At 37.0% G+C, this 24,550-nt stretch overlaps 1 protein-coding gene across 9 annotated transcripts in view; it reads left to right on the top strand.

Annotated features, from left to right (window-relative positions):
• Nucleotides 1-24,550, top strand: part of HERC2 (HECT and RLD domain containing E3 ubiquitin protein ligase 2) — a 253,448-nt gene that overhangs the window by 159,444 nt on the left and 69,454 nt on the right. For all 9 annotated transcript variants that reach the window (XR_003516092.2, XM_027572872.2, XM_027572866.2 and 6 more), the window contains 15 exons: nucleotides 5,001-5,191; nucleotides 5,884-5,989; nucleotides 6,075-6,166; nucleotides 9,272-9,447; nucleotides 13,252-13,363; nucleotides 14,813-14,894; nucleotides 15,003-15,146; nucleotides 16,655-16,745; nucleotides 17,051-17,228; nucleotides 17,417-17,498; nucleotides 17,583-17,754; nucleotides 18,455-18,599; nucleotides 19,458-19,683; nucleotides 22,692-22,863; nucleotides 24,122-24,311. Coding sequence is in view for 8 of the 9 variants with exons in the window: in XM_027572872.2 (XP_027428673.1) it covers nucleotides 5,001-5,191; nucleotides 5,884-5,989; nucleotides 6,075-6,166; nucleotides 9,272-9,447; nucleotides 13,252-13,363; nucleotides 14,813-14,894; nucleotides 15,003-15,146; nucleotides 16,655-16,745; nucleotides 17,051-17,228; nucleotides 17,417-17,498; nucleotides 17,583-17,754; nucleotides 18,455-18,599; nucleotides 19,458-19,683; nucleotides 22,692-22,863; nucleotides 24,122-24,311 (2,159 nt within the window). In the remaining variant the exon portion in view is untranslated. The remainder of the gene's footprint in view (nucleotides 1-5,000; nucleotides 5,192-5,883; nucleotides 5,990-6,074; nucleotides 6,167-9,271; nucleotides 9,448-13,251; nucleotides 13,364-14,812; nucleotides 14,895-15,002; nucleotides 15,147-16,654; nucleotides 16,746-17,050; nucleotides 17,229-17,416; nucleotides 17,499-17,582; nucleotides 17,755-18,454; nucleotides 18,600-19,457; nucleotides 19,684-22,691; nucleotides 22,864-24,121; nucleotides 24,312-24,550) is intronic.

The following is a 24,550-nucleotide window of genomic DNA, read 5'->3' on the forward strand; positions in this document are numbered from 1 at the left end:
CTGGAATGTTTGTTGCTAGTATAGAGAAATATACACTACACTTTCAGCACATTTTGTGTGTTGAATTAATATCCAGCAGCTTGGCAGAATTTTATTTATTGTCTACTGTGGTTTTTTTTGGTGTGGTTTCTTTTGGGTTTTCTACATATTAGATCATGTTATCTATGAACCAAAATGATTTTACTTATTCCTTTCCAATTTGGGTGCCTTATATTCCTTTTTCCTGCTTTAGCTAGTTTTTCCAGTACTAAGTTCAATAGAAGTAGAAAAGGTGGGTATCCTTGTCTTGTTCCTGAATTTAGGGGGAAAGCTTTAGTCTTTCACTATTGAGTATAATGTTAGTTGTGGGTTTTTCATAAATAGTCTTTCTCATGTTGAGGAAGTTCCTATCTAGTTCTATCTAATTTGTATTATTCTCTACTGTGGGGGATTTATAGAATCTAGTGTTAGCTCCTTTTCAAGGCTAACTTAGAATAATTTCTTCTTTTTTCTTGATCGGCCTGCCATGGGTTTATCAGTTTAATTAGTCTTTTCAGAGAGAGAAATTTTGGCTTTTTTGCTATTTCTCATATCTTTATTATTTCTTTCTTTTTCCTATGGAATTGGGTTTAACTTGATTCCCCCCCCCACCCCAGTCTTCTTGAGGTTAATGTTTATCTCATTTTCTCACTCTGTCTTTTCTAATATATGAGCTTAAAAAGATTTTTAAATTTGTTTTTAAGCAAGGCTTAAGCTGTATCCTGCACTACTGCTATATAGTGATAGTTCGTTACTTATTTCAAAGTATTTTTAAAATTCCCTGAGAATTATTTTTTTGTATTCATTGGTTTTTAAATTTCCAAACACATCAGCAATTTTACTGGTTTCTGCATTGCATTCAGAGTATGTATCCTGATTGACCTTTGACACTTTTTGAAACTTGTGTATGATTATATAACTTAGTATGTGATGGGATTTTATAAATGCTTTATGTGCGCCAAAAAAAAGAGCCTCCTGCAGTTCTTTGGCAAAGTTAGCGTTTACTTAGTGTATCTTTATTTGTTTACTATTTTTAAAGATTTATTTATTTTAGAGAGAGAGAAGAGAGTGCATGTGAGGGGGGAGGGGCAGAGGGAGAGTTAGAATCTCAAGCAGACTCACTGCTGAGCACAGAGCCTGACACTGGGCTTGATTCCAGGACCCTGAGATCATTACCTGAGCCAAAATCAAGAGTTGGGCACTTAAACGACTGAGCCACCCAGGCATCCCTTAGTGTATCATTTTTTAGCCTTTAACCTTCAATCATTGTGTATTCCTGTATTTTCGATATATTTCTTATAAGTTGTAAATAGTTTTTTTAAATTCCAATATGATGATGTTTGTCTTTCATATGGATCATTTAGGTATTTAAAGCAATTGCTGATGTATTTTTATTTAAATTGACCACTTCTCAGTGTTTTTTATTTGTTCGGCCTGTTCTCTATTCTTCTATATTCCATCTTCATTTGGGCTGATAAGTTTTATATTATTTAACACCCCAGCCCCTCCCCACTTTTTGGCTTAGAAGTTACACACATTTTTAGTATATGTTTAATCTATATAAGTAGTGTATATGTTATACACATTTTTTAACAGTAGTTACTCAGAATATTTAAACATCCATTTTTGACTTACAAAATCTAATATTATTTAGTATTTTTATTCTCTCCTAAGCAGTGCAAGGACCTTAGATCCCTTTAACTTTATTTAGCCTCTTCTGATTTAAAATTGTCATGTTTTTATTGTGTTTTACAATTTTACACATACACATTTTTAACATACAAGACATAGTATTGTTATTATATATAGCCAGTATTTAGATTTTTTCGCATACTTAATATTTCATTTTTTCTATGTCTCATTTTTTATCTATCATCATTTTTCTCATACCTGAATATTAGCCCTTAATATTTTCCTTAATGCATTTCTGTGGTTATGAATTACATTTTTGTGTGTCTGAAAATGTCTTATTTCTTCTCCATTTTATTTTATTTTATTTTATTTTTTTTTAAAGATTTTATTTATTTATTCATGAGAGACAGAGAGAGAGAGAGAGGCAGAGGGAGAAGCAGGCTCCCAAGGAGCAGGGAGCCCGATGTGGGACTCGATCCCAGGACTCTGGGATCGTGACCTGAGCCGAAGGCAGACGCTTAACCATCTGAGCCACCCAGGCGCCCTCTTCTCCATTTTAGAAAAATACTTTTGGTAGGAATTTTCTTTAAAAATATTATTCCATTGTAATTCAGCTTATATTATTTCTGTTGAAGTCAGCTGGAAGTACAGTTATTGTTCCATTAAAGCTAATCAATTTTTGTATTTCCTCTTAGTTTGTTTTTGAGATACTTTTTTGTTTTTATCTTACACAAATTTTACATGTGCATAGAAATGTGTTTCTTTTCATTTATCTTCCTTGGGGTTAGCAGGACTCTGTATTTTTATTTTCTTTATTTTTTCTAGTTTTATTTAGCTATAATTGACATATAACATTGTGTAAGCTTAAGATGTACAGTATGATGATTTGGTACATGTATATATTGCAAAATAATTACCACAATGAGGTTAGTTGGTTAGTTAACAAATCCATCATCTCACATAATTACCTGTGTGTGTGTGTGTGTTGGGTAGGTAAGAACATTTAAGATCTACTCTCAGCAACTTTCAAAGCAGGACTTCTTAAAAAATCTGTGGCTTGATATCTTTTGTCAGTTCTGGAAGTTTTTCAGTCAGTCAGTATTTCTTCAAATATTGTCTGTTGTCCTATTAGCTCTTCTAGTTTTGGGACTCCTCTTCCACCTGTGTCAGACCTTCTCTCTATCCTGTAAGTCTTTTCACCTTCTCACTTATATTTTCTAAGCTTTTGCTCCTCAGTTTTTCATTCTAGGTATTGTTTAGTAATTCTCTTTTCATCTGAGTCTAGTCTGCTAGTAAACCTATTCATTGAATTCTTATAATTTTAATTACTGTATTTAACAGTTCTAATCTTTGTTTTTAAAAATAGTTTTCAATTCTCTGTTGAAATAGTGTCTTTTCAAACATAAGTAAGTATCGTTATTTTATTTTTTTTGAGGGCAGGAAGATGAAATTTTATTTTATTTTTTTAAATTTTATTTTATTATGTTATGTTAGTCACCATACGATACATCATTAGTTTTTGATGTAGTGATCTACAATTCATTGTTTTCGTATAACAAGTATGGTTATTTTAAAACCTGTGTCTTATAACTCTAGTATCTGTAGACTCTGTGGATCTCTTTCTGTTGTCTGTTATTTCTGGTAGTTTTTTTAGTCATGTTATCTAGTCTCATACGCCATTATGTACTGGACATTATATTTAAAAAATTATTTCTTGGATCCATTTGAGGCCGAAGATATTATTATTCTCCAGAGATTAGAGGAGGGAGGGTTGGTCTTCTAGGTAATTGGGGTAACTAACTATCTGGGCTCATCTCAGTCCAGTTTCATGGAATGAGATATTTCATGCTAAGCTATAATCTTTAAAAATAAACAGCACTGCATAGTTAATCTTCCTCTTGGGATTTTTCCTGTTGGGATCCTAACCCAAAGTGTGGGGTTTTTTATGGCTATCCCCTTCTCTTCTGGTGGGCGCTGGACTCCAGGTCCTGGTTCCCCCTCTCCCCTACCCCAGGCTTTGAAAAGTAGCATTTTTTCTTTTTTTCTTTTTTTGGAGGCTTTCCTTACTGACAGTTACCATCAGGGAAGAGTAGCTTCGGATACATAGCATTGCTCATCTGGACATCTCTATTCACTTAGCCTTCCTCAGATTCTGGTCTCATAATTTTTCCCATCTTGTTATTTCTGATACTTTTAAGATTTATTCATCTTTAAATGTTTTATCTGCTTCTTTTAGTTGTCCTCAATGGGAGGGCTAGATGAATTTCCAGATTTGCCATTCGTGGAAGTAGAAACTCTGCAGATTTGTTTTTGCTTTGTATTGGTAACGGCATTAAAAAAAAAAGATTCTATTTATTTATTTTAGAGAAAGAGAGAGAAAGGGCGCCTGCATGTGTGCAAGTAAGGGGGGAGAGAGAGGGTGAAAGAGAATCCCCAGTAGACTCCATGCTGAGCATGGGGCTCAATCCCACGACTCTGAGATCATGACCTGAGCAGAAACCAAGAGTTGGATGCTTCACGGACTAAGCCACTCAGGCACCCTGTAACAGCATATTTATTTATTTATTTATTTATTTATTTATTTTTATTTTAAAGATTTTATTTGTTTGACAGAGAGAGACACAGCGAGAGAGGGAACACAAGCAGGGGGAGTGGGAGAGGGAGAAGCACGCTTCCCGCGGAACAGGGAGCCCGATATGGGGCTCGATCCCAGGACCCCGGGATCATGACCTGAGCCAAAGGTAGACACTTAACGACTGAGCCACCCAGGCGCCCCTGCAACAGCATTTTTAATAAGAATGTTTTTTGTTAGGACTGTTACTGAACTCTACATCTCCCCCACCTCGGTTTCTGTGTACCATTCCATCTGGAAATACATCACTCTGTTGTTACTTGAGAGTCAAGTAGAATAAATCATAACATTATATGAACTTCATTTCATAAATTGGTATAAAATACATTGGGATTTTTGAAGCCGTTTTAGGTATTTATTAGTTCCATTTATTTATTTATTTATTATTGATTAATTAAGAGTGAGCAAGCCAGCCCTGGGTCAAGGGGGGTTGGAAGAGGGTTAGAAGGAGTGGGAGAGAGGGAATCTTAAGCAGGCTCCACACCCAGCATGGAGCTTGACGTGGGGCTTGATCTCATGATCCTGAGACCACGACCTGAGCCGAAATCAAGATTCACATTTTTTACCGACTGAGTCACCCAGGCTATTAGTTTCTTTTAATTTGAAAACTTATTATTTTCTTGAAGCAGGAAGCTCATCACTATATAGTATTCTTTATTTCTTGGTTGGGAAGGTTTTGCCCTACACGTATTAACACTGTTCCACCACCATTAAATAGGGCAGTCTGCAATATTTTGTGGCCGTTCTGGAAAACAGCTGAAGCGTTGTCACAGCAGTCAGCCAGGAATGCTCCTGGATAGCTGGTCCCGGATGGTAAAGAGCCTAAATGTGTCGTCCTCTGTGAACCAGGCTTCTCGTCTTATTGATGGCAGTGAGCCCTGCTGGCAGTCATCTGGTTCACAAGGAAAGGTAGTGTGCCATGTGGACACTTCCAGAAATGCTTTTATTTAGATGGCTTTACCTTTTAAGCTTCTTTGAAAAACCTACCAAGTTATACTGAGATAGCACCTGTCAGTACTGATTTTACATTTTAGTTCATAATTATTTTTAAAGCTACTGAGTAATAAACTATCCAATTTTAATTGTCAGAGATTTTAAATGATGTATGTAATAGATTTTATCTAATTGACCAATTGATAGAGGGTGTAATAGGGTGCTGTTATTTTTGTTACTCTCCCACATAAAATGAGTTCAGATTCTTCTGGTGAGCAGTTTTTCTAATATATCTGAACAAATAGGTATTGCTCTTTGGAATGTTACCGTAATTGCACTCAAGTGTGGGGGCCCATCATCTGAACTCGTGGTCAGACTTGGAGAGAGGGGCTATTTTTCCATCTTGACTCTAGTATTTTCTATTACCCACTCCTTGATGGGTATAAGGGGGCCACCCTAGATCAGGAGTCTGTAAACAAATAATTTCTGGGGTTTAGAGTGAGACTTTCTTTTAATAAACAAGTAAGTAGTGGAATAGAATACTCCTCTCTCTCAGGCCGTATCATATATATGGATAATGTCATGTAGATCCAAGCTTTAGTGACACTGTTTTAATAGCTAAGATATGGCTGAATTTTATTAACTGAGAATCTTTTTTTTTTTTTAAGCATTGGATTCGTTTGGAGATTTTCCCAGATGTTCTTGTTTATAGATTAAAAATGATAGTTGATCCCGCTGACAGTAGCTACATGCCTTCCCTGGTAGTGGTGTCAGGTAATTGAATTAGTTTACTCAGTATGTTCTCTCATATGATAAAAACTCCTTTGTCTGATTCCTTTATCTTCCTTCTTCCCCCTAGGCGGAAATTCGCTAAATAATCTAATTGAACTGAAGACAATCAATATTAACCCCACTGACACCACAGTGTCCCTTCTGAATGACTGCACAGAGGTAAGTGGAGATGACTTTTTTGGCTGTCTCTATATTAACATTGAGCCTATTTTCCCCCCTGAATTAAGTAATTGTATTTTAAAATTTGACAGGTATACAACTTGAATTTGCTGTTTATCAGATCAGCTTGGAAAGGAAACAAAATAAGTTTTATTCTCACTATCTTAAGTAAGAAGTGAGGGTAAAGCTCCTAGCAAAAGTTGTTACTAGGCACTTCAGATTGCTCTTTATATCCAGCAGAGGATTGTTTTCATTATGTATCTATTAATGTGTGGTGGTTTTTTTCTAACTGCACATGTGACACTGAAATTGCTTTTTTGTTTTCATACCTGTTGGCATCAAGTGCTGAGCTGTTTTGATGGGTTATAAGGTAATTTTCAAAATGAATACAGGTTTTTTATAAATCTTGAATATGCTGTCTGAGAGAATCAATGAAAGTTCTTTAATGTAGTAACTTTATATTACAGAGCAGTGAGACTGTTTCTCAGATCTTTCCATAAATCTTTCTACACAGCTGTCAACACTATTTTAATAAATTCAACATACTTAAAATAATACCACCTATACTATTGTCTCATGAGGACTTATTTAATTGGTGCAGTGATAGTGGATAAAGATATTAAATGATTGACTTTTATTCATCTAAAGTTTTTTATAGGTGAGTTTATTTTTAAATTATTAAATGTAGTTCACCATTATTATTATTAGTATTATTATCATCATCATCATTAGTCTGCCCACATAAGGGCAGACAAGTTCAAGGTGGTGCCAGTATGTTACTTTAAAAGAAGCTGATACATAGCCATTAGGTTAATTTGTTCATGGATGAAAGGTTTGTAATTTGTGTCCAGTCTATGGGAATGTACCAGCTCCTTTTCCCAGGTCCAAGAATTGATGATCTGGCCTTTATTTCCAATCTTCAATAAGTAGAATTGTGGGACACCATTCATTCTTAAATGTCATTGAGCTATTTTGTGATATTCCAATTAATACCAGTGGTGTTAATAAATGAATAAACTGGTAAATTATTAAAATGAACAATAATATTGAGTTTTTCTGAAAAAAGGTAATATTGAATTTTAGTGCATTTTATTGGTAACTGATCGCTAGCTACGCAACTGAAAGCAGCTTGTCTAATGTCTTAATTATACTTCTGCATATTTTTATACTTTAAATCAATAACTAGAGTTAATTAAATCAGTAACTAGCTGAAATTATCATTCATAAAAGGTGTATTAATTGTAGTCCAATAAATTTTCAATTCAGAACAATTTATTACATAATACTTGGTAAGTATAGAGTAGTATACATGATGCGTGTGAGAAATATGAAGCGTTGTGAGTAATTGGAAAACTCATGACCCACTCTCCATCGCTCCAACCAATTTAAGAACTAGAATATTAATCGTTCTTGGGAAGCCAGTGGACATTCTAGCATTGTCTTCCCTATAAAAATGGCTCATTGTGGTAATTTTCTAACATAACCAAAAATAGAAAGTATACTGATTCCCCCCACAAACCTTTGACCCATCTTCAACAATTATCAACATTTTTGTCAATTGTGTTTCATTGTTTCCTTCCATATGTTTTCCATTTTTTTAATTCCTAGAATGTTTAAAAGCAAGTCCGAGATATGACCTTATCCGTATTGTGTACTTCAATATTAATCTGTAAAAAGGACTTAAAAAATGTAACCACAGTGCCATTATCACACCTAATGGTTATTCTTTTAATATCATACAATATCCAGCCAGTGTTTACATTTTCCCAGTTATACCATAAATATCTTTTTGTAGTTGGTTTATGTGCCTGCACTTTGTACTGCATGTAAGTCTTAATTCTCTTGGTTTTTCCTTGCTAAAGAAGGAAACTGGGCCTTTGTTTCCTGTAGAATTATTCATTTTTTAGTTTGTCTTTTGTATCCCAATGGTTTTCTTCCACCTGTGCTTCCTGTGAGATCATAGGTAGTAGGTCTTGAGGTTTGATCAGGTCGAGTTGAGACAAGAAGTTGCTGGAAGTATGTGTGCTTCGTGCTGCATTACTCTTTGTTCACAGGAAATGCAGGAATAGAGAAATACTGTAAATGCCAAATACAGGATTTGGGGCATTCCGCAGGACAAAGAACCAACTTTAACAATTGAGTGTCAAAGGCATAACAGGGAGAGGTTGCATTCTATTTGGATCCTGATTTGAACAAGCCAACAATAGAAAAATGTTTATGAGATGACCATAAAAGTTAATCACTGGTAGCATAGTAAATGATATGAGGAATTACTGTTTTGGCTATGATAATAGTAATGTCGATTTTTTTTTTAAATGCCTGTACTTCAGTGATACATACTGAAGTTTTGAAACAACATGCTGCCTGGAATTTTCTTAATATAATCCATGTATGAACAAAACTGCTCATATGTTGATAACTTAGAATTAGGTGATAGTGTTGCAGGGCTCTTTATATGATTTTCTCTAATTTACATATATTCAAATATTTTTATTAGTTTTAAAAATTATGAAGGTTCTGAACTACCTGACATTTAATCTCTTTCCTAATACATCTTGATTCCAGAAAGATTTTTTTTTTTTTCCGAGAGAGAGACCGAAAGAGAGAGAGAGAGCCCATGTGCGTGCACATGCAAGTGGGGAGCCAGGCAAGGGCAGAGGGAAAGGGAGAGAGAGAATCCCAAGCAGGCTCCATGCCCAGTGTGGATCCTGATGTGGGGCTCAATCTCAGGATCCTGAGATCATGACCTGAGCTGAAATCAAGAGTGTAATGTTTAATGGGCTGAGCCACCCAGGTGCCCCTCAAGAAAGCTTTAAGACAGAAAAGTTTGCGTCATTCAGTAAAGCTATCATACTGTTTCATTTTAGTAAGAAAATCAATGTGAGTCCCATGCCTTGGATAGACATACTTGGTGATCAATGACTTCTTTTAATCTGTACTCAATAGTGACTGTTAATTTTGCCTAACTTGCTTGCTATTTCCAGAACTTAAGTAAAAGAGCTCTAACTTTCCACACATTCCATGTCTCAAATATGCTGCTCTCCAGTTTAAGTATCTCATGTATTTGATTCTAAAAAGTCTGTAGTTTACTGTTTTTGTGTCTAGTATCACAGGTATATTGAAATTGCTATAAAGCAGTGCAGGAGCTCAGGAATTGATTGTAAAATCCATGGTCTTATCCTGCTGGGACGCATCCGTGCAGAGGAGGAAGATTTGGCTGCAGTTCCTTTCTTAGCCTCAGATAATGAAGAGGAAGAAGACGAAAAAGGCAACAGTGGGAGGTGAGAGCCATTTGTTATTGGTGGTGCTCATTCCAAAATTCTCACTTTTTTAAAAGTAAATATTTTTCAGAGTCCATCGTCTCTCATGGTTCGTCTCCCCCTCCGATTTCTGCCCCTTCATTCTTCCCCCTCCTGCTATCTTCTCCTGAGGGTTCTAGAGGGGAGGAGGGTGGGAGGATGGGTTAGCCTGGTGATGGGTATTGGAGAGGGCACGTTCTGCATGGGGCCTTGGGTGTTGTGCATAGGCAGTGAATCGTGGAGCACTGCATCGAAGACTAATGGTGTAATGTATGGTGATTAACATAACATAATAAAAAAAATAAAAATAAAAGTAAATAATTAGAGTATATTTCATAATGAGAGTAGTTTTATGCGCTCAGGAATGTTTAGTAAATTTTAGTTGTTTTCAAAAATTTAATTTAATTTTAAGAGAATGTTTAATGTAGAAACACATTATATTTAGATAAATACCATCAAAAAGAAAAATGTTTAATTTTTCTACCTGAAATATCACAGCTAATATTTTGGTATATATCCTTGTAGTTTTCTTTTTATCTGTCCCTAATTGTGTTTTTCTATGAAATGGCATGATATGGTATATATTTTATAGTCTTCTTTGCTATGCTAAATATTTTATTGTCAACTTTTAAATTAAAATTTATTATGATGAAATATACATAACATAAAATGTATCCTCTTAACTATTTTTAAATGTCTAGTTCTGTGGCGTTAAGTACATTCACATTATTGTGCAATTGTGAGTAATATTCGTCCCCCAAATATCCATATCATTAGTCTTTTGTTATGTAATTTTATTGAGTGCAGTATTTCATCTTATGACTATGTTCTCGTTTGCTTACTCAATTTGGTATTTTGCAAGAGTACTATAGTGATGACTATTACCATATTTATTCCTTCACCATCCATCTATTGAACACCTGTTGTGGGCTAAACCCTGTTCTCCATCCTTTGAATGCTGTGGTGAATATGCACAAAATAAAATAAGACAAACTCACACACATCAGAGTGGCTTTATGACTGTGGGAAGTGCATGAAGGAGAAGTGCACGGTCCTTTGAGAATCTGCAAAAGAGCATTGATTTGTCAGGAGGACAAGGAAAACTCCCTCTAAAGGCATACTTTGAGGAAAAGTCAGAGTTTTCAAAGCCAGGTGGGCAGAAAAGGTGTTTTTGGCAGGGCAATAGCGTATACCAAGGATGAAGAAAGATACCTGCCAGGTTTCTGCACATTTGCTTCTTTTATTCTAAGATGTTTATGGAGGACTGTTATGTGCAGGGGGTTGTTCTGAGCCTTGTTCATGGCCCAGCAGAAAACAATGTAGATAATCACTTTCCTCAGAGAAGTTGTATTTTCCTAGATAAATTGCTAAAAGTAAATGGCTAAGTCAAAGGATATGCAAAATCAGTTTATGTGTGTTACTGTTGTCCTACTGGTGTAGTCTGGTCCTTGCAGATACATGAAGGAGGCAGGTACCATGTTAGCTGAGTTCTTCTCACCATTGCCCTTTGCACTAAATGCTTTCTAGAGTGTGATGTAAGTAGTCTTTCTTTTAGAAACAGGAGCTCTGCCTCTCACTGCTATTAAAGCACATTCTCTTAGTCATGAATGGGTGGCAGCTGTGATAATAAATCAGGTTATTCTAGGGTTCTGTGATCTTGAGTTTGGATTCTGTCCTGTTTTATTTTGGAAAATTTGAATTGAAACTGAAAAGAAAATAATACATATAACATTACCTCATCTAGAATATATGTTGTACTATATGTTATGGTTCCAACTGATTTGGTAAGGAAGGAAAATACCAGTTCACTTAAATGAATCATTGAGATTTTCAAGAGAAAGGATTATAGGTTTGTATATTCTTATTCAGTAACTACGAAAATGAATTGGACAAATACATAAATACATGTATATATGAGATAATCAAAAAAGTTGAGCTTTTACTCATTGATTAAATTTTTACATAATTGAATACATTAACAAAAGATTTCTAGGTATTTGAATGTAATGTTTTTCTTTTCCTGTCAGATGTTAATGAGCTAATAATTTCAGGGTGAATAAGTGGTCCCAACAGTCTCCCACAGAGCACACACACAACTGGGGTATGCCCACACTGATGACCCACTGGCCTCCATTCTGACTGGTTGATAATTATGTGGTACCAGTCATTATATATCTTGAATATCACTCTTGGTGTCCAATACATATTTTTGACTAAAAACGTGTTACAGGGTATATCAAGTATAAATAGTCTGCGATTTATTTGACTTGCAAGTTTTTGACTTTACAATAGCGCAAAAGTGACACACATTCCATAGAAACCGAACTTAAAATTTGGATCTTCTCCTGAGTTAGCAATATGTGGTACAATCCTCTCTTTTAACACTGGGCAGCAGCAGCGAGCTATATAGCGCTCAGCCATGTAATCACAGGGGTAAATAACCAATATACTTACTTTAGCCATTCTGAACCCATACCATACTTTCACCTTCAATATAGTATTCAAGAAATTACATGAGATATTCAACACTTCATTATAAAATAAGCTTTGTGTTAGATGATTTTGTCCAACTGTAGACTAATATAAATATTCTCAGCATGTTCAAGGTAGGCAAGGCTAAGCTATGATGTTGGGTAGGTTAGGTGCATTTTTAAAATACTTTTCAACTTAACGATATTTTCAATTTATGATGAGTTTATTGAGGTAAAATACTATTGGAAGTAGAGGAAGATCTGTAATTACAATATAATATACTTGCTCTTTTGTGCCTGGTATCAGATGAAAGGATTTTCCTACATTTTAATCCCCAGACCATAAAATTTTGATCCCTTAAAATAAATATTCGTTAGTATATATATATTAAAAAATCTTACCTATCTAGAACCTAGCTCTGGAGCTGTTGGTTGTCCATCCTTGTTTATAAAAATAGAACAAAAGCAAATAAAAAGCCAAAAATCTCAAACACAGGTTCCTTAGTACCTGGTATTAACTAACAACCAAGAAAATCTAACACTGTCCCATGTACTTGGTGGTCTCAAGTTCAAGAATTAGAGCGCTCTGTTGATTAAACTTCCAACCCATTGAGGGCAGGTCAGGAGATAGAATGAACAAGGTGGTGGGAACCAGCTGCCAGAGCTATGCTTCAGAAGCCTTGGGGTATGGGGCAGGCCTTTCAGGAGAGAAAGGAGGTAGGGGACCTCTAGTCCAGCTGGCCTATATGGTGGGCAGAAGATGTGAAGGAAGAAAATTGCATTTTGCTTTGGGACTTGTAACTGTGTTAGAGTACCTCAAAAGTTGTATGGTTTTATCTATTTTATTAGTTCTTTGAGGGAAAAAAATTACCAGATGTTTAGGTTTAAGGACGTTGCCAAAATGCCAGACCCAGTGGTAACTCCTATTAATCAGTGTTTTCTGCATTTAACATCTGTAGTAGCTATGTGTTGACACATTGGGTGGGAGTATCTGTGAATCAGTAAAACAGCTGTTGTGTTCAAATTGGTGTATAAGAAGAAAAGAGCTGCACAGTGTGTCATAGAAAGGTCTCCACCAAAAACAAGGCTAGAATTAAATTATAGTATTAAAAGGTAGCATGCTGGTATCTAGGATTTTGACCCTCTGGTACACTAACTTGTGTATTTACTTGAGGTTTCATTGTATTAAAACAAAACTTTAAAAGTTTCTGATAGTAATCAGCAAACTTTACTTGCTTGAGGTTGCTTTCCTTTTTGTTAAAAAAAATATTTTTATGTTGAATGACTTCTATTTCTGTCTTTTTTGTTTGGTTAGCCTTATTAGAAAGAAGGCTGCAGGGCTGGAATCAGCAGCTACAATAAGAACCAAGGTGTTTGTGTGGGGACTGAATGACAAGGACCAGCTGGGCGGCCTGAAGGGCTCTAAGGTATCCCCCCTCTTCCTGAAGTTCCTATGTTACCTGTCATCACATGATTGAGGAGGAGCTTTGCTGGTGCCTTTGTCCTAGAGAGGTTCAGTAATAATTAGACCTCTTCTAAGGTTTTTATGATGGTTTGCCTTCTATAAGTTGTTTTTTAAATTGACTTTTCTGAAGAAATTCTCGATATGAACTTGTCATTATTATCAAATTTAGTTTCTGTTAAAGCCTCTGTCCTTGGAAAATAGTGCATTTTAGTTGTAGTTATATTATTGCTGTTCTATAAACTAAAAAATACACTTTTGAAAGGATTCGACAAGTATATAGATGAAAATTATAGACTGTAATTATTTATTTTGCCATCAATACAATAAGCATTTTTGCTTACCATGAACAAAATAGTGTGTAAAAAATGCTGTAGTGGTATGAAGATGAGCAAGATATCATTTAAAGAGTAGTTATAACAAATGATGCATTTGAACTAGAGTTGAATTCAGTATCTATTTATGTTACTTAGTGTCTCTTAACTGAGGAGCCACAAAACAAATACCTCCAAGTTTTAGTGGCTGGAAAGAGTTTCTCTTCAGTGTCTCTGCTTCCTTTTAGTATTCTGTGAAACTTCACCCATCATAAGATCCCTTATTACCTGCATTGTTGAGAAGCTGAGAAGGAAAGTTAGAACTCATTTTAAGTCTCTCCTTTCAAGTACAACAAACCTTCATCTGTATTTGAACAGTCTTGAATGCATTTGTGTTTTAAGGCCTGTAGACTCCATTTGGAGGTGGGTAGGGGGCACTAAGATCTGGGAGTCTCAGTTGTGATAGTACAGGGCTGTCTAGGTGATCCTGAGGCACATGGCCCTTTGTTGGAGTTTGTACATGAAGGGTAGATTTCTTGCACCGTAGTAGTGACTATCTGATAATTTCTAGGAATCATAAAGGGTTTCTAGACAAGGGCTTTAAGAATTTTAAATTAGGTCGCACTCATCTATAATGGGAAATTGAAGTGTATAATTTCTTAGAGATGTCAGAATCAATAAGAATGAGTAGGACAAGACCTGAAATAAGATGTAGTTTACCAGATACTTGGTTATATCTTTACATTATGTATATTTTATTTTTCACCTTTTATTATGGAGCTGTTCAAACATAGCAGGTAGAAAGAATAGGGACCTGAGCCCTCATGTTCCTGTACCAGCTTCAACAGTTAACAGTAGAAGGTCACATTTTTTGTCTTTATTTTATTTATTTATCTTACACTCCCCTCCCTCCCCCCATTTAAAGTATATCTCAATATATTCTTTCATCCTTAGAATACTTTAGTGTATCTCTAAGAGAAAAGAACTTCTTTGGTAAACAGTAATTTCTTATATCATCTAATGAGGATACTTTTAATTTTAAAAGCATAAATAAAATGATCTTTTTCCTTCTTTTGCTTAACAAAAAAATCCTGTTCTAGATAAAGGTTCCTTCATTCTCTGAGACACTGTCTGCTTTGAATGTGGTACAGGTGGCTGGTGGTTCTAAAAGTTTGTTTGCAGGTATGATTATTCTTATACCAAAAATTTTTTATAAATTATGCTTACCACCAAAAACATAGTTGTTATGTTGTGAAAAGTGAGTCTTGTCCTTGCTCTTGTTCTTTGCAGTGACTGTGGAAGGGAAGGTATATGCCTGTGGAGAAGCCACGAATGGCCGACTGGGGCTAGGCATCTCTAGCGGGACTGTGCCCATCCCTCGGCAGATTACAGCTCTTAGCAGTTACGTGGTCAAGAAGGTGGCCGTTCATTCAGGTACCAGACCAGAGTTGGCACTCATACGCAGATAAGCCTGTTGCTTATGCTCTGCAAATAATTACGGCCTTTAAATAATTTTCCCTAGGGTATATTCTTTTTCAAGTTTACTTAATTATTAAGAATAAAAGTTGGATAATGTAAATCTCCAGGTGGTCTAGAATTTAAGTATTTTGCTACACGAGGCTTTTTAGAGATCAGCAGTTGTTGGCATTCCAGGTGTGTAGGGACTACCCCTCTCCAAGGTGTGGGTTTTCAGTCTCGGAGCTGTGGTCTTTGGTTCATGGCATCTTTGAAATCATCATGTTCTGTGCTTAAATATGTGTTATTTTTCTGGCAAAAGAGCCTATAGCTTTCATCAGATTTCCAAAGTGTCTGTGAACCCCAGTGATAAGAAAGATCCTTTGAAAACAAATCACACTCTCTCAATTTAGGAAACCTTTACTGAGAATTATTTCAAAGCACTATGCTAGGCCTCTGAGGACTGGAACTAATAAATTAGGTACAAAACTCAGTTCATGCCTGCACTGAATAGGTTTAGGTTTAACCCCATATAAAAGCAAGTCCAAACAGTACTGGCTTGAGCAAGATAGAATTTTACTTTTCTTCTCTGTAAAAGTCTGGGGATGGGGTCCAGGGCTAGTATGGTAGCTCTGTGCCCATGAGGAGCACAAGTGCAGGCTTGCTGTTCTTTCCACCTTCATTGACAGATGACCATGCAGCTCTGTATAGGTGGGCACAGACAGATGTGTCCTCCAGCCCACTTAGCCCCTCTAAATAAAGCCCTTTTCAGGAAGCATCGCTCACTTCTGTTGGATCTCTGTCACCATCCTCTCTGGGTAAGGGACTCTGGGAAGTATAGTTTTTAGCTGAGCACATTGTTACTCTCATTAGTGTGGGTTTTGTTGGTAAAGAATAGGGCAGAATGAATGGTTTGGGGGACTGGGAGCCCAGGAGTTGGCAGGGACAGAAGTGACAGAGAGAGAACACCAGTAAAGATAGTGCTCTTCAGTCTTGGGGCAGAGTAGATGGGCTGGGAGAATGGTCCCCACTGGGGAAGAGCATGACCACGAAAGAATAGGTATAATGTGTTAATTGTGAATGACGGTGCTTTTGCTTAAATAACTCCACAGTTGGTGTACATTTCTCTAAAGCTTAATTGCCAGTGCATTTGATAATTTCCCTAATCATAAATGTACTTATTTTTACTTTTTTTCCACCTGAATTTTGATCTTTTATATATTTAACATAACAGGAAACTCATTATTAAACATGGCACTATTTTGCTTCTTCTTTGCAAGTAAAATCCATTCTAGGATTTAAACTTTGTAATTTAATAAAAGTTCACTGACTTTATGTATTTTCACCCTGAAATGCTGATCCTATCTACTCATTTATTGAACGCGTATTCATTGAACAAATGCTGCATGCCAGGCAGAGTAAAGTAATAATGCTGTGAACTTTTTGTAAATCAAATTTGGCAGCCTATATCTGTATGAATGTTACAGGTGGCCGACATGCTACAGCTTTAACTGTTGATGGGAAAGTGTTTTCCTGGGGTGAAGGTGATGATGGCAAACTTGGACACTTCAGCAGAATGTAAGAATATTTTCTTCATTACTTGCTAATAAGAAACATTACTTATGATAATAGTGAATATCCTTTGGTAGTTATTTTGCAGAAAATTAAATAGGATAGGTCATTCTTAAAAATGGAACCTAAAAATATATTTGTTAAAAATATCTCTGAATGTGATTTGGCCTCATGATCTGTTTTAATGTTTGATAGTTAAGTTGATCTACAGATGTTGTTTTAACTAAATGTGGACCAGTGTAGATGTCCTTTTTTTCTTCTTTAAAAAAGACTGGATTGATTATAGGCAATATTATTTAATCTTGTTTTAGGAACTGTGACAAGCCACGGCTTATAGAGGCCCTGAAAACCAAGCGTATCCGGGATATTGCCTGTGGGAGCTCGCACAGTGCAGCCCTCACGTCCAGTGGGGAGCTATACACCTGGGGCCTTGGAGAGTACGGCCGGTTGGGACATGGGGATAATACAACACAACTAAAGCCCAAAATGGTGATTATACACATTTTTGTTGCTTACAGAAAGCTTACCATCTGCTGATTTCAAGAGAAGATAAGCTTCGAGTCTAGGAAAGTTCATAAAGACATGTGCGCATTATTGGCTTTCAGTCTATGGAAAAAATTTCCCTTGTTTTCTCAGTGCCTGTGCTTGATTCTGTTTTTAAATTTGTAATTGAGTAGGTGAAAGTCCTTCTTGGTCACAGAGTAATCCAGGTTGCATGTGGAAGTAGAGATGCACAGACCCTGGCTTTGACCGATGAAGGTGAGCTCCTGCCTGACTCTGTGTTTCTGGGTGGGTAGGAACATCATGAAGCACTGGCCTGAAGTTTGCATTTTTTAAACCTAGGTTTGGTATTTTCCTGGGGTGATGGTGACTTTGGAAAACTGGGCCGGGGAGGAAGTGAAGGCTGTAACATTCCCCAGAATATTGAGAGACTGAATGGACAGGGAGTGTGCCAGATTGAATGCGGAGCTCAGTTTTCCTTGGCCCTCACCAAGTCAGGAGTGGTGTGGACATGGTATGTAAACTCTATGTCACCCATCAGTGTGTCTGTCCATGTGAGACAGTGGTGGGCCTCCGCCCTATAACCCATGCCCACCCTGGAGGGATGGTTAACCTTCATTTTCTTATATCCAGGCATCTTTTTTCTTTTATTTATTTCGAGTTGGGATTAGTGACAATATTATAATAAGAAATTTTTCTTGTAAGTGGGTCATTTGGAAAAGAAGACTAGAGAAATTTTAGTCCAGCTTGTCTTCCCTGTTTAGGTGAGGTTTATGTAGACAGTTTCTTTTTTCTTATCATGCCAGAAGCCTAGTGATCAATTGGGCGGAAAGCAGACTTCTGATTTCTTTGATCCTGAAAAAGTTCATGTCTCTCTTGTGAAAGCTTATTTTGTTAAATTTAAAAGGAGTGGGGCATCCAGCTGACCTTGTGACAATGTGATGGGCCTTAGCTTGAGTATTGTGACTCAGAGACAGCTTGAGGAAGAATTAACCTATATCAGTAACTTAAGTGTACACAACACACATTAAGGATCTTGCTATAGAATTAATGAATTAATGATATACTATTTTACAACGTAATTTCAGAGACCCTGGGCACTGTGTGTGATGTTAATGAGCTGGCTCTAGTGCCGTAAACAATGAGTATTTTCCTGTGGAACATTGCCAGACAATAACCATATATTAAAATGCACACTGTTGATCTCCTTGCAGGGGGAAGGGGGATTACTTCAGATTGGGCCACGGCTCTGATGTGCATGTGCGGAAGCCACAGGTAGTGGAAGGGCTGAGAGGGAAGAAGATTGTGCATGTGGCCGTTGGGGCCCTGCATTGCCTGGCAGTCACAGATGCAGGGCAGGTAAGCTGAGGTGACAAGTCCTTGTGTCAAAAATATAATTCATGATGAAATGAAATGAGTCTTAGTACTTAAAGAACCAGGAGGATGGGCTGTGCCCATTTTGTTCTTGTGTGTTATCTGCCCAGTTGTCAGCGTAGGCAGGGACACCCGGTAAATTAAAGAGTTGCTGACTGACAGATGTTGTAAAGTGGTAGGCTTTCCTGCTCTAAAGTCCACCTGGAATGGTGAAAAGATTATTGTCATTGAAGGTGCTCCTACTGCTAAGGTATTAGCAGTGTTTTACTTTAGAAATTGATAACCGATGGGGAGATATATGTACGTCATTTTAGAAATAAAGTCATTCTTCTGTTTTGAGAATCCATATCATGACAGGCTCATGTTATATTTTAAAAATTCATTTATGACAACAAATTAGCACACTTTTTTTTTCCTCAAATTTTTATTTAAGTTCTAGTTAGTTAACATATAGTGTAATATTGGTTTCAGGAGTAGAATTTAGTGACTCATCATTTACATATAACACCCAGTGCTCATTATAACAAGAGCACACTGCTTTTTAATCAAAATGAATTAAAAATGAATTACTCCTTCTAATTCTGTAAAGCCAAGAAGTGAATTACATGAAAAGTGAGCATATTGTTTTTGATCATTTTTCTTTGCAAAATAAAGGAAAAAATAACTATTGAACTTAATTGAAGAGGAGAATCTCCCTGCTTCCTAAAACAAAACAGAACAGATGAATTCATTGGATTGATATTAAGTAAATACTTATTTATAGTTATTGGAAAGAAGTTTGAAGTAAATTTAAAGAAAATGTTCTCAAATGTTGAAAAATTCTGTTTTTGTTCCCTATAACAGGTTTATGCTTGGGGGGATAATGACCATGGCCAACAGGGCAATGGCACAACCACAGTTAATAGAAAGCCTACGCTTGTACAAGGCTTGGAAGGCCAGAAGATCACGCGAGTGGCTTGTGGGTCTTCACACAGTGTGGCATGGACTACCGTTGATGTGGCAACACCCTCTGTCCACGAGCCCGTCCTCTTTCAGACTGCAAGAGACCCTTTAGGTGCTTCCTATTTAGGTAACACAGATTTGTATTTAGTATGAGATACTTCTGTATGGTAGAGCAACATCATAGATAGAATATTTAATAAGACCACCAGATTAAAGTTTTTAGCACTGTGTTAACTGCATTCTGAACCAAGGCCACAAAGTAATTCATGGTGCTTTGATCTTTCCATGCTGGAATGAAAATTTTAAAAGGAGGTATGATGCTGATTCTATTATGATCAAATCAGTTCTGGCAATGCTGTATAATAACTACTTGACATATATAAGCACTGTGCTGGGCTGGGCTACTTGGTATTTTTAACAGCTTAACTCAGATATAATTGACATACAACAAACCATACATATTTAAAGTGTATGAGCTTTGACATGTGTGCACCTGTGAAAGCATCACTGCAGTCAAGATAAGTGAAAATATGCATATTCTTTGTGCCCCTTCTCAGGCTTCCTTTCTCCTACAACCACTTGACTTGCTTTCTGACACTATATCAGTTTGCATTTTATGAGTTTTATATAAATGGAATCATACAGTAGGTACTTTTTAAATCTCACTTTTTCCACTCAGGATCATTTTGAGATTCATCTATGTTGCATGTACCAATGATTCTTTTTCATTCTTGAGTAGTATTTCATTTATGCGTATACTGCAATTTGTTATTAGTTGCCTGTGGGTGGACTTTCAGGTTGTTTCCAGTTTTTGGCTCTACAAATACAGTTGCTATGAACATTCATGTTCAAATCTTTATATGGACCTACACTTGCATTTCTCTAGGGTAAATACCTAGGAGAGGAATGGTTGAATCATTTGGTAGGTGTATGTTTATCTTCTTAAGAATCCTACTGACTGTTTTTGCAAAGTTGTTGTTCCAGAGCTTCAGCTTACTCCATATTTTTGTCTACACTTGGTTTGGTCAGTCTTTATAATTTGAACCTAGATTTGTGTAGATATGTAGTGATATCTCATTGTGATTTTACTTTGCATTTCCCTGATGACTAATGATGTTGAGCATCATGTGTATTTACCATCCAAATGTGTTTTTTGTTGTGGTGCCTATTCCTATCTTTTGCCTATATTTAAAACTAGGTTGTTTTCTTACTGAGTTTTAATTTTTTATTTTTTTTAAGATTTATTTGACACAGAGAGAGACAGAGCAGGAACACAAGCAGGGGGAGGGGCAGAGGGAGAAGTAGGCTTCCCGCAGAGCAGGGAGCCCGATGTGGGGCTCCATCCCAGGACCCTGGGATCATGACCTGAGCCAAAGGCAGACGTTTAACCACTGAGCCACCCAGGCGCCCCTTGAGTGTTCTTTATAAATTCTGGGTACAAGTCTTTTGTCAGATATGTGACTTGTACATATTTTCTCCCAGTGTTGCTTGTCTTCTCATCCTCTTCACAAGTGAATTTTAAAGAGCAGAAATTCTTAATTTTGATAAAGTCCATTTTTTTTAATGGATCATACTTTGGGGTTTATATCTAAAAAGGCTTTGTGTACTCAAGATCACGAAGAATCATTTCTGGTGTTTTCTTATGTAAGTTCTGTAGCTTTAGATTTTCTTTTTAAAGATTTTATTTACTTATTTGATAGAGAGAAAGATCACAAGTAGGCAGGCAGGCCAGAGGGAGAGGGAGAAGCAGGTTCCCTGCTGAGCACGGAGCCTGATGCGGGGCTCGATCCCATGACACTGGGATCATGACCTGGGCCAAAGGCAAACACTTACCTGACTGAGACACCCAGGCACCCCTGTAGTTTTAGATATTTAAGTCTATGCTTGATCCTGAATTAAATTTTATATATTGTGTACTGAAATTCTTTTGGGGGGCGTGTGTGTGGATATCCAGTTGTTTCAGTTGCATTTATTGAAGAAAACTATCCTTTCTCTGTTGAATTGCTTTTTGCACCTTTGTTGAAAATCACTTGTCAATGTATGTTGTGGATCTATTTCTGGATGCTCAGTTTTGTTGCCTTATTTTTGTATTTTGATGCCAATACCACATTGTTTTGATTACTATAACTTTATAAAAGACCCAAATTCATGCTGTGGTAACTTCTTTAACTTTGTTCTTTTTCAAATGCTGTTTTGAGTGTTAGAATCAGCTTGTCAATTTTTAGAAAATAGCCTGCTGGAGATTTTTGTATGTCTGTAAATCTTTAGTTTAGATACAGTTAAGTTACTCTGAAATGTTTTGTTCCTTTTGGGTCTTGGTTTTGGATTTGTTTAGTGGCTTCAGACCTGATGTTAGTCTGGGGCTAATTATTCCCCACCACTTAGACAAGACCCTTATGAGTACTTAGCGCCCAATGAATAATGAGGTCTTCATGTCTGGCTGATGGGAGCAAGTGCTATGCTGGTTCCTCTGCATTCTTCCAGCATACGTGCTGGGCTTCTAGTACTTTCATGTAGTTCTTTCTTTGGCTTTGGGAAGTTCCTTCTCATGGAGGCACCCATCACCTTTTGCTGCATCGTCAACTGGGGTGAGTGAGGGTACTTGCACAACGCCCTGACACACTTATCTGGGCAACTGTCTCTTCTCTGCTTCTGTTTTTGTGAACTCTGACCCATTGGCTTCCCTGCCCCAGAGCTGTGCCTCCTTTACTCATGTAGACCACTTCCCTTGGCTGAAGCCTTTGAACTCTTAGGGCAGTGATGAGCTGGGTCATGTGTCCAGTAAGACTGTGTATTGGTGAACCATTGTTTTGTCTTGTCTCCATTGTTTTGTACTATTTTTTGTCTTGCATTTCAATGGTAAATAAATACAGGTAGTTACCATATTTTCATAACTTTTTTTTTTGTAGTCAAACAGCAAAGCTTTGATGAAAATAACTTCTTTATAGAAGTATGAATAAATAGGTTGCTTATTTTTTTGTTTTTACTCTGGAAGACCATTAGCCTAATACTTAATCTGTGAAATAGTAAAATGCAGATTGCAGTGTGTTTTAGAAATAAACTGAAGAGGTCAAATAGGAATAGAGCAAACTCTGATCTTTAAAATTGATCCCAAATTTTATTTTCCTTTTTCAGGTGTGCCTTCAGATGCTGATTCTTCTGCTGCCAGCAATAAAATCAGTGGTGCAAATAATTCTAAGCCAAATCGCCCTTCTCTTGCCAAAATTCTCCTGTCATTGGATGGAAATCTGGCCAAACAGCAGGCCTTATCTCATATACTTACAGCATTGCAAATCATGTATGCCAGGTAGGCTTGTTGGCTAGCTTTTGAAATCCTGCCGTTATTTAAATTTCAGGTTTTGTATTTTTGGTTAATCAAATGTCTCAGAGAATGTTGTGTTATTGTCTTTAAATACTGTGAGTTTTAGGTCATATACCCTTAGATAGTGAATGATGATTTTTTTTTTAAAGATCTGTTTATTTTAGAGAGCGAGAGAGTGCCTGTGCACACGAGGCGGGAGAGGGCCAGAGGGACGGAAAGAGAGAGAGAATCTCCAGCAGACTCCCTGCTGATCATGGAGCCTGAGAACACAGGGCTTGATCTCATGACCCTGAGATCACGGCCTGAGCCAAAATCAAGAGTCAGATACTTAACCGACTGAGCCGCCCAGGCACCCCTGTGCTTTTTTTTCATGGGGGTTGAAATATGAATCAAAATTCCAAATTGGGGTGCCTGGGTGGCTCAGTTGGTTAGGTGTTCGACTCTTGATTTAGGCTCAGGTCATAATCTTAGGGTCATGAGATGGAGCTCTGCATCGGGCTCCGTGCTGGGCGTGGAGCTTGCTTAAGATTCTCTCTCCCTCTCCCACTACTCCTCCTCTACCCCTGCTCTCTCTCTTTCTCTCTCTCTCTCAAAAAAGAAACCCAAATTAAAAAAAAAATTTTTTTTATGGCCAGTAAGCTCTAAGCATTACTATTTGAAGAATGAGATGAAGAATTAACTGATACAAGTATACAGTGATGTTTAAGACCACTTGTCATCTCCTTCACTCAAACACTTGATAAACAGAGTTTTGATAATGCTATCTTTTTTGCTGCTATTTTCTCAGTCTGTTAGTTGCCCATCTATCATGGTTATGGACCTGATGAAAATTACACAGGAACATTAGTTTCATACCAAAGGCCAACTCTGTCACTGAGAGGACATTTAGTCTTTGCTGCCTTGTGTGAGGCACCTTTGGTACACAGCTTTCAGTAAACAAAAAATTATCCTCAGGCTCTAACAATGATCCTAGAAGATTCCTCAGGGGAGTCTGGGGGTTTATTCTGGTCTGATTCTTCTATTTGTTATTTTTTCACCTGTCATCACTGAGGTCATAAGATCATAAGTACACATTGTAGCTTTTAGCTGAGGAATATTAGTTTGGTATTTTCCCAGAACTGCTTTATGTGTATCCTATAAAAATGAGGGAGTCATTCAGTAAGTGTTTGTCCCTCTTCTTGACTCTTCTCTCCTGTGATGGTTAAGGGCAGTTCACCACAGGCCTGGCTTTCTCTCCTGACAGAGATGCAGTAGTTGGCGCGCTCATGCCAGCTGGCATGATTGCCCCGGTGGAGTGTCCTTCATTCTCCTCCTCAGCACCTCCTTCCGATGTGTCTGCTCTGGCCAGTCCTGTGAATGGAGAGGAATGTGTGCTGGCTGTTGATATTGAAGACAGACTGAGTCCAAATCCATGGCAAGAAAAGAGAGGAGAGGTAAAAATAAATAGTACAGCAATAAAGCAACATTAGATCAAAAAGGAAAAAGTAGCTACTTTGTGTTTAGGAAAGTATAGGGCCTTCTTTCACTTAATTCAGACTGCTTTTGTTCCTACTGCTGTGATTTTTGGCTTGAATGAAAAATATTCAGTTTAAAAAGGATCTTTTTAATGCTTAAATAGAAATAGATTTATTCTTTTAAAAAGTTGTGAAATGCAAGCCCACAGTCCTTTATC

Source organism: Zalophus californianus, chromosome 6 (genome assembly GCF_009762305.2).
Source record: "Zalophus californianus isolate mZalCal1 chromosome 6, mZalCal1.pri.v2, whole genome shotgun sequence".
NCBI lineage: Eukaryota > Metazoa > Chordata > Mammalia > Carnivora > Otariidae > Zalophus > Zalophus californianus.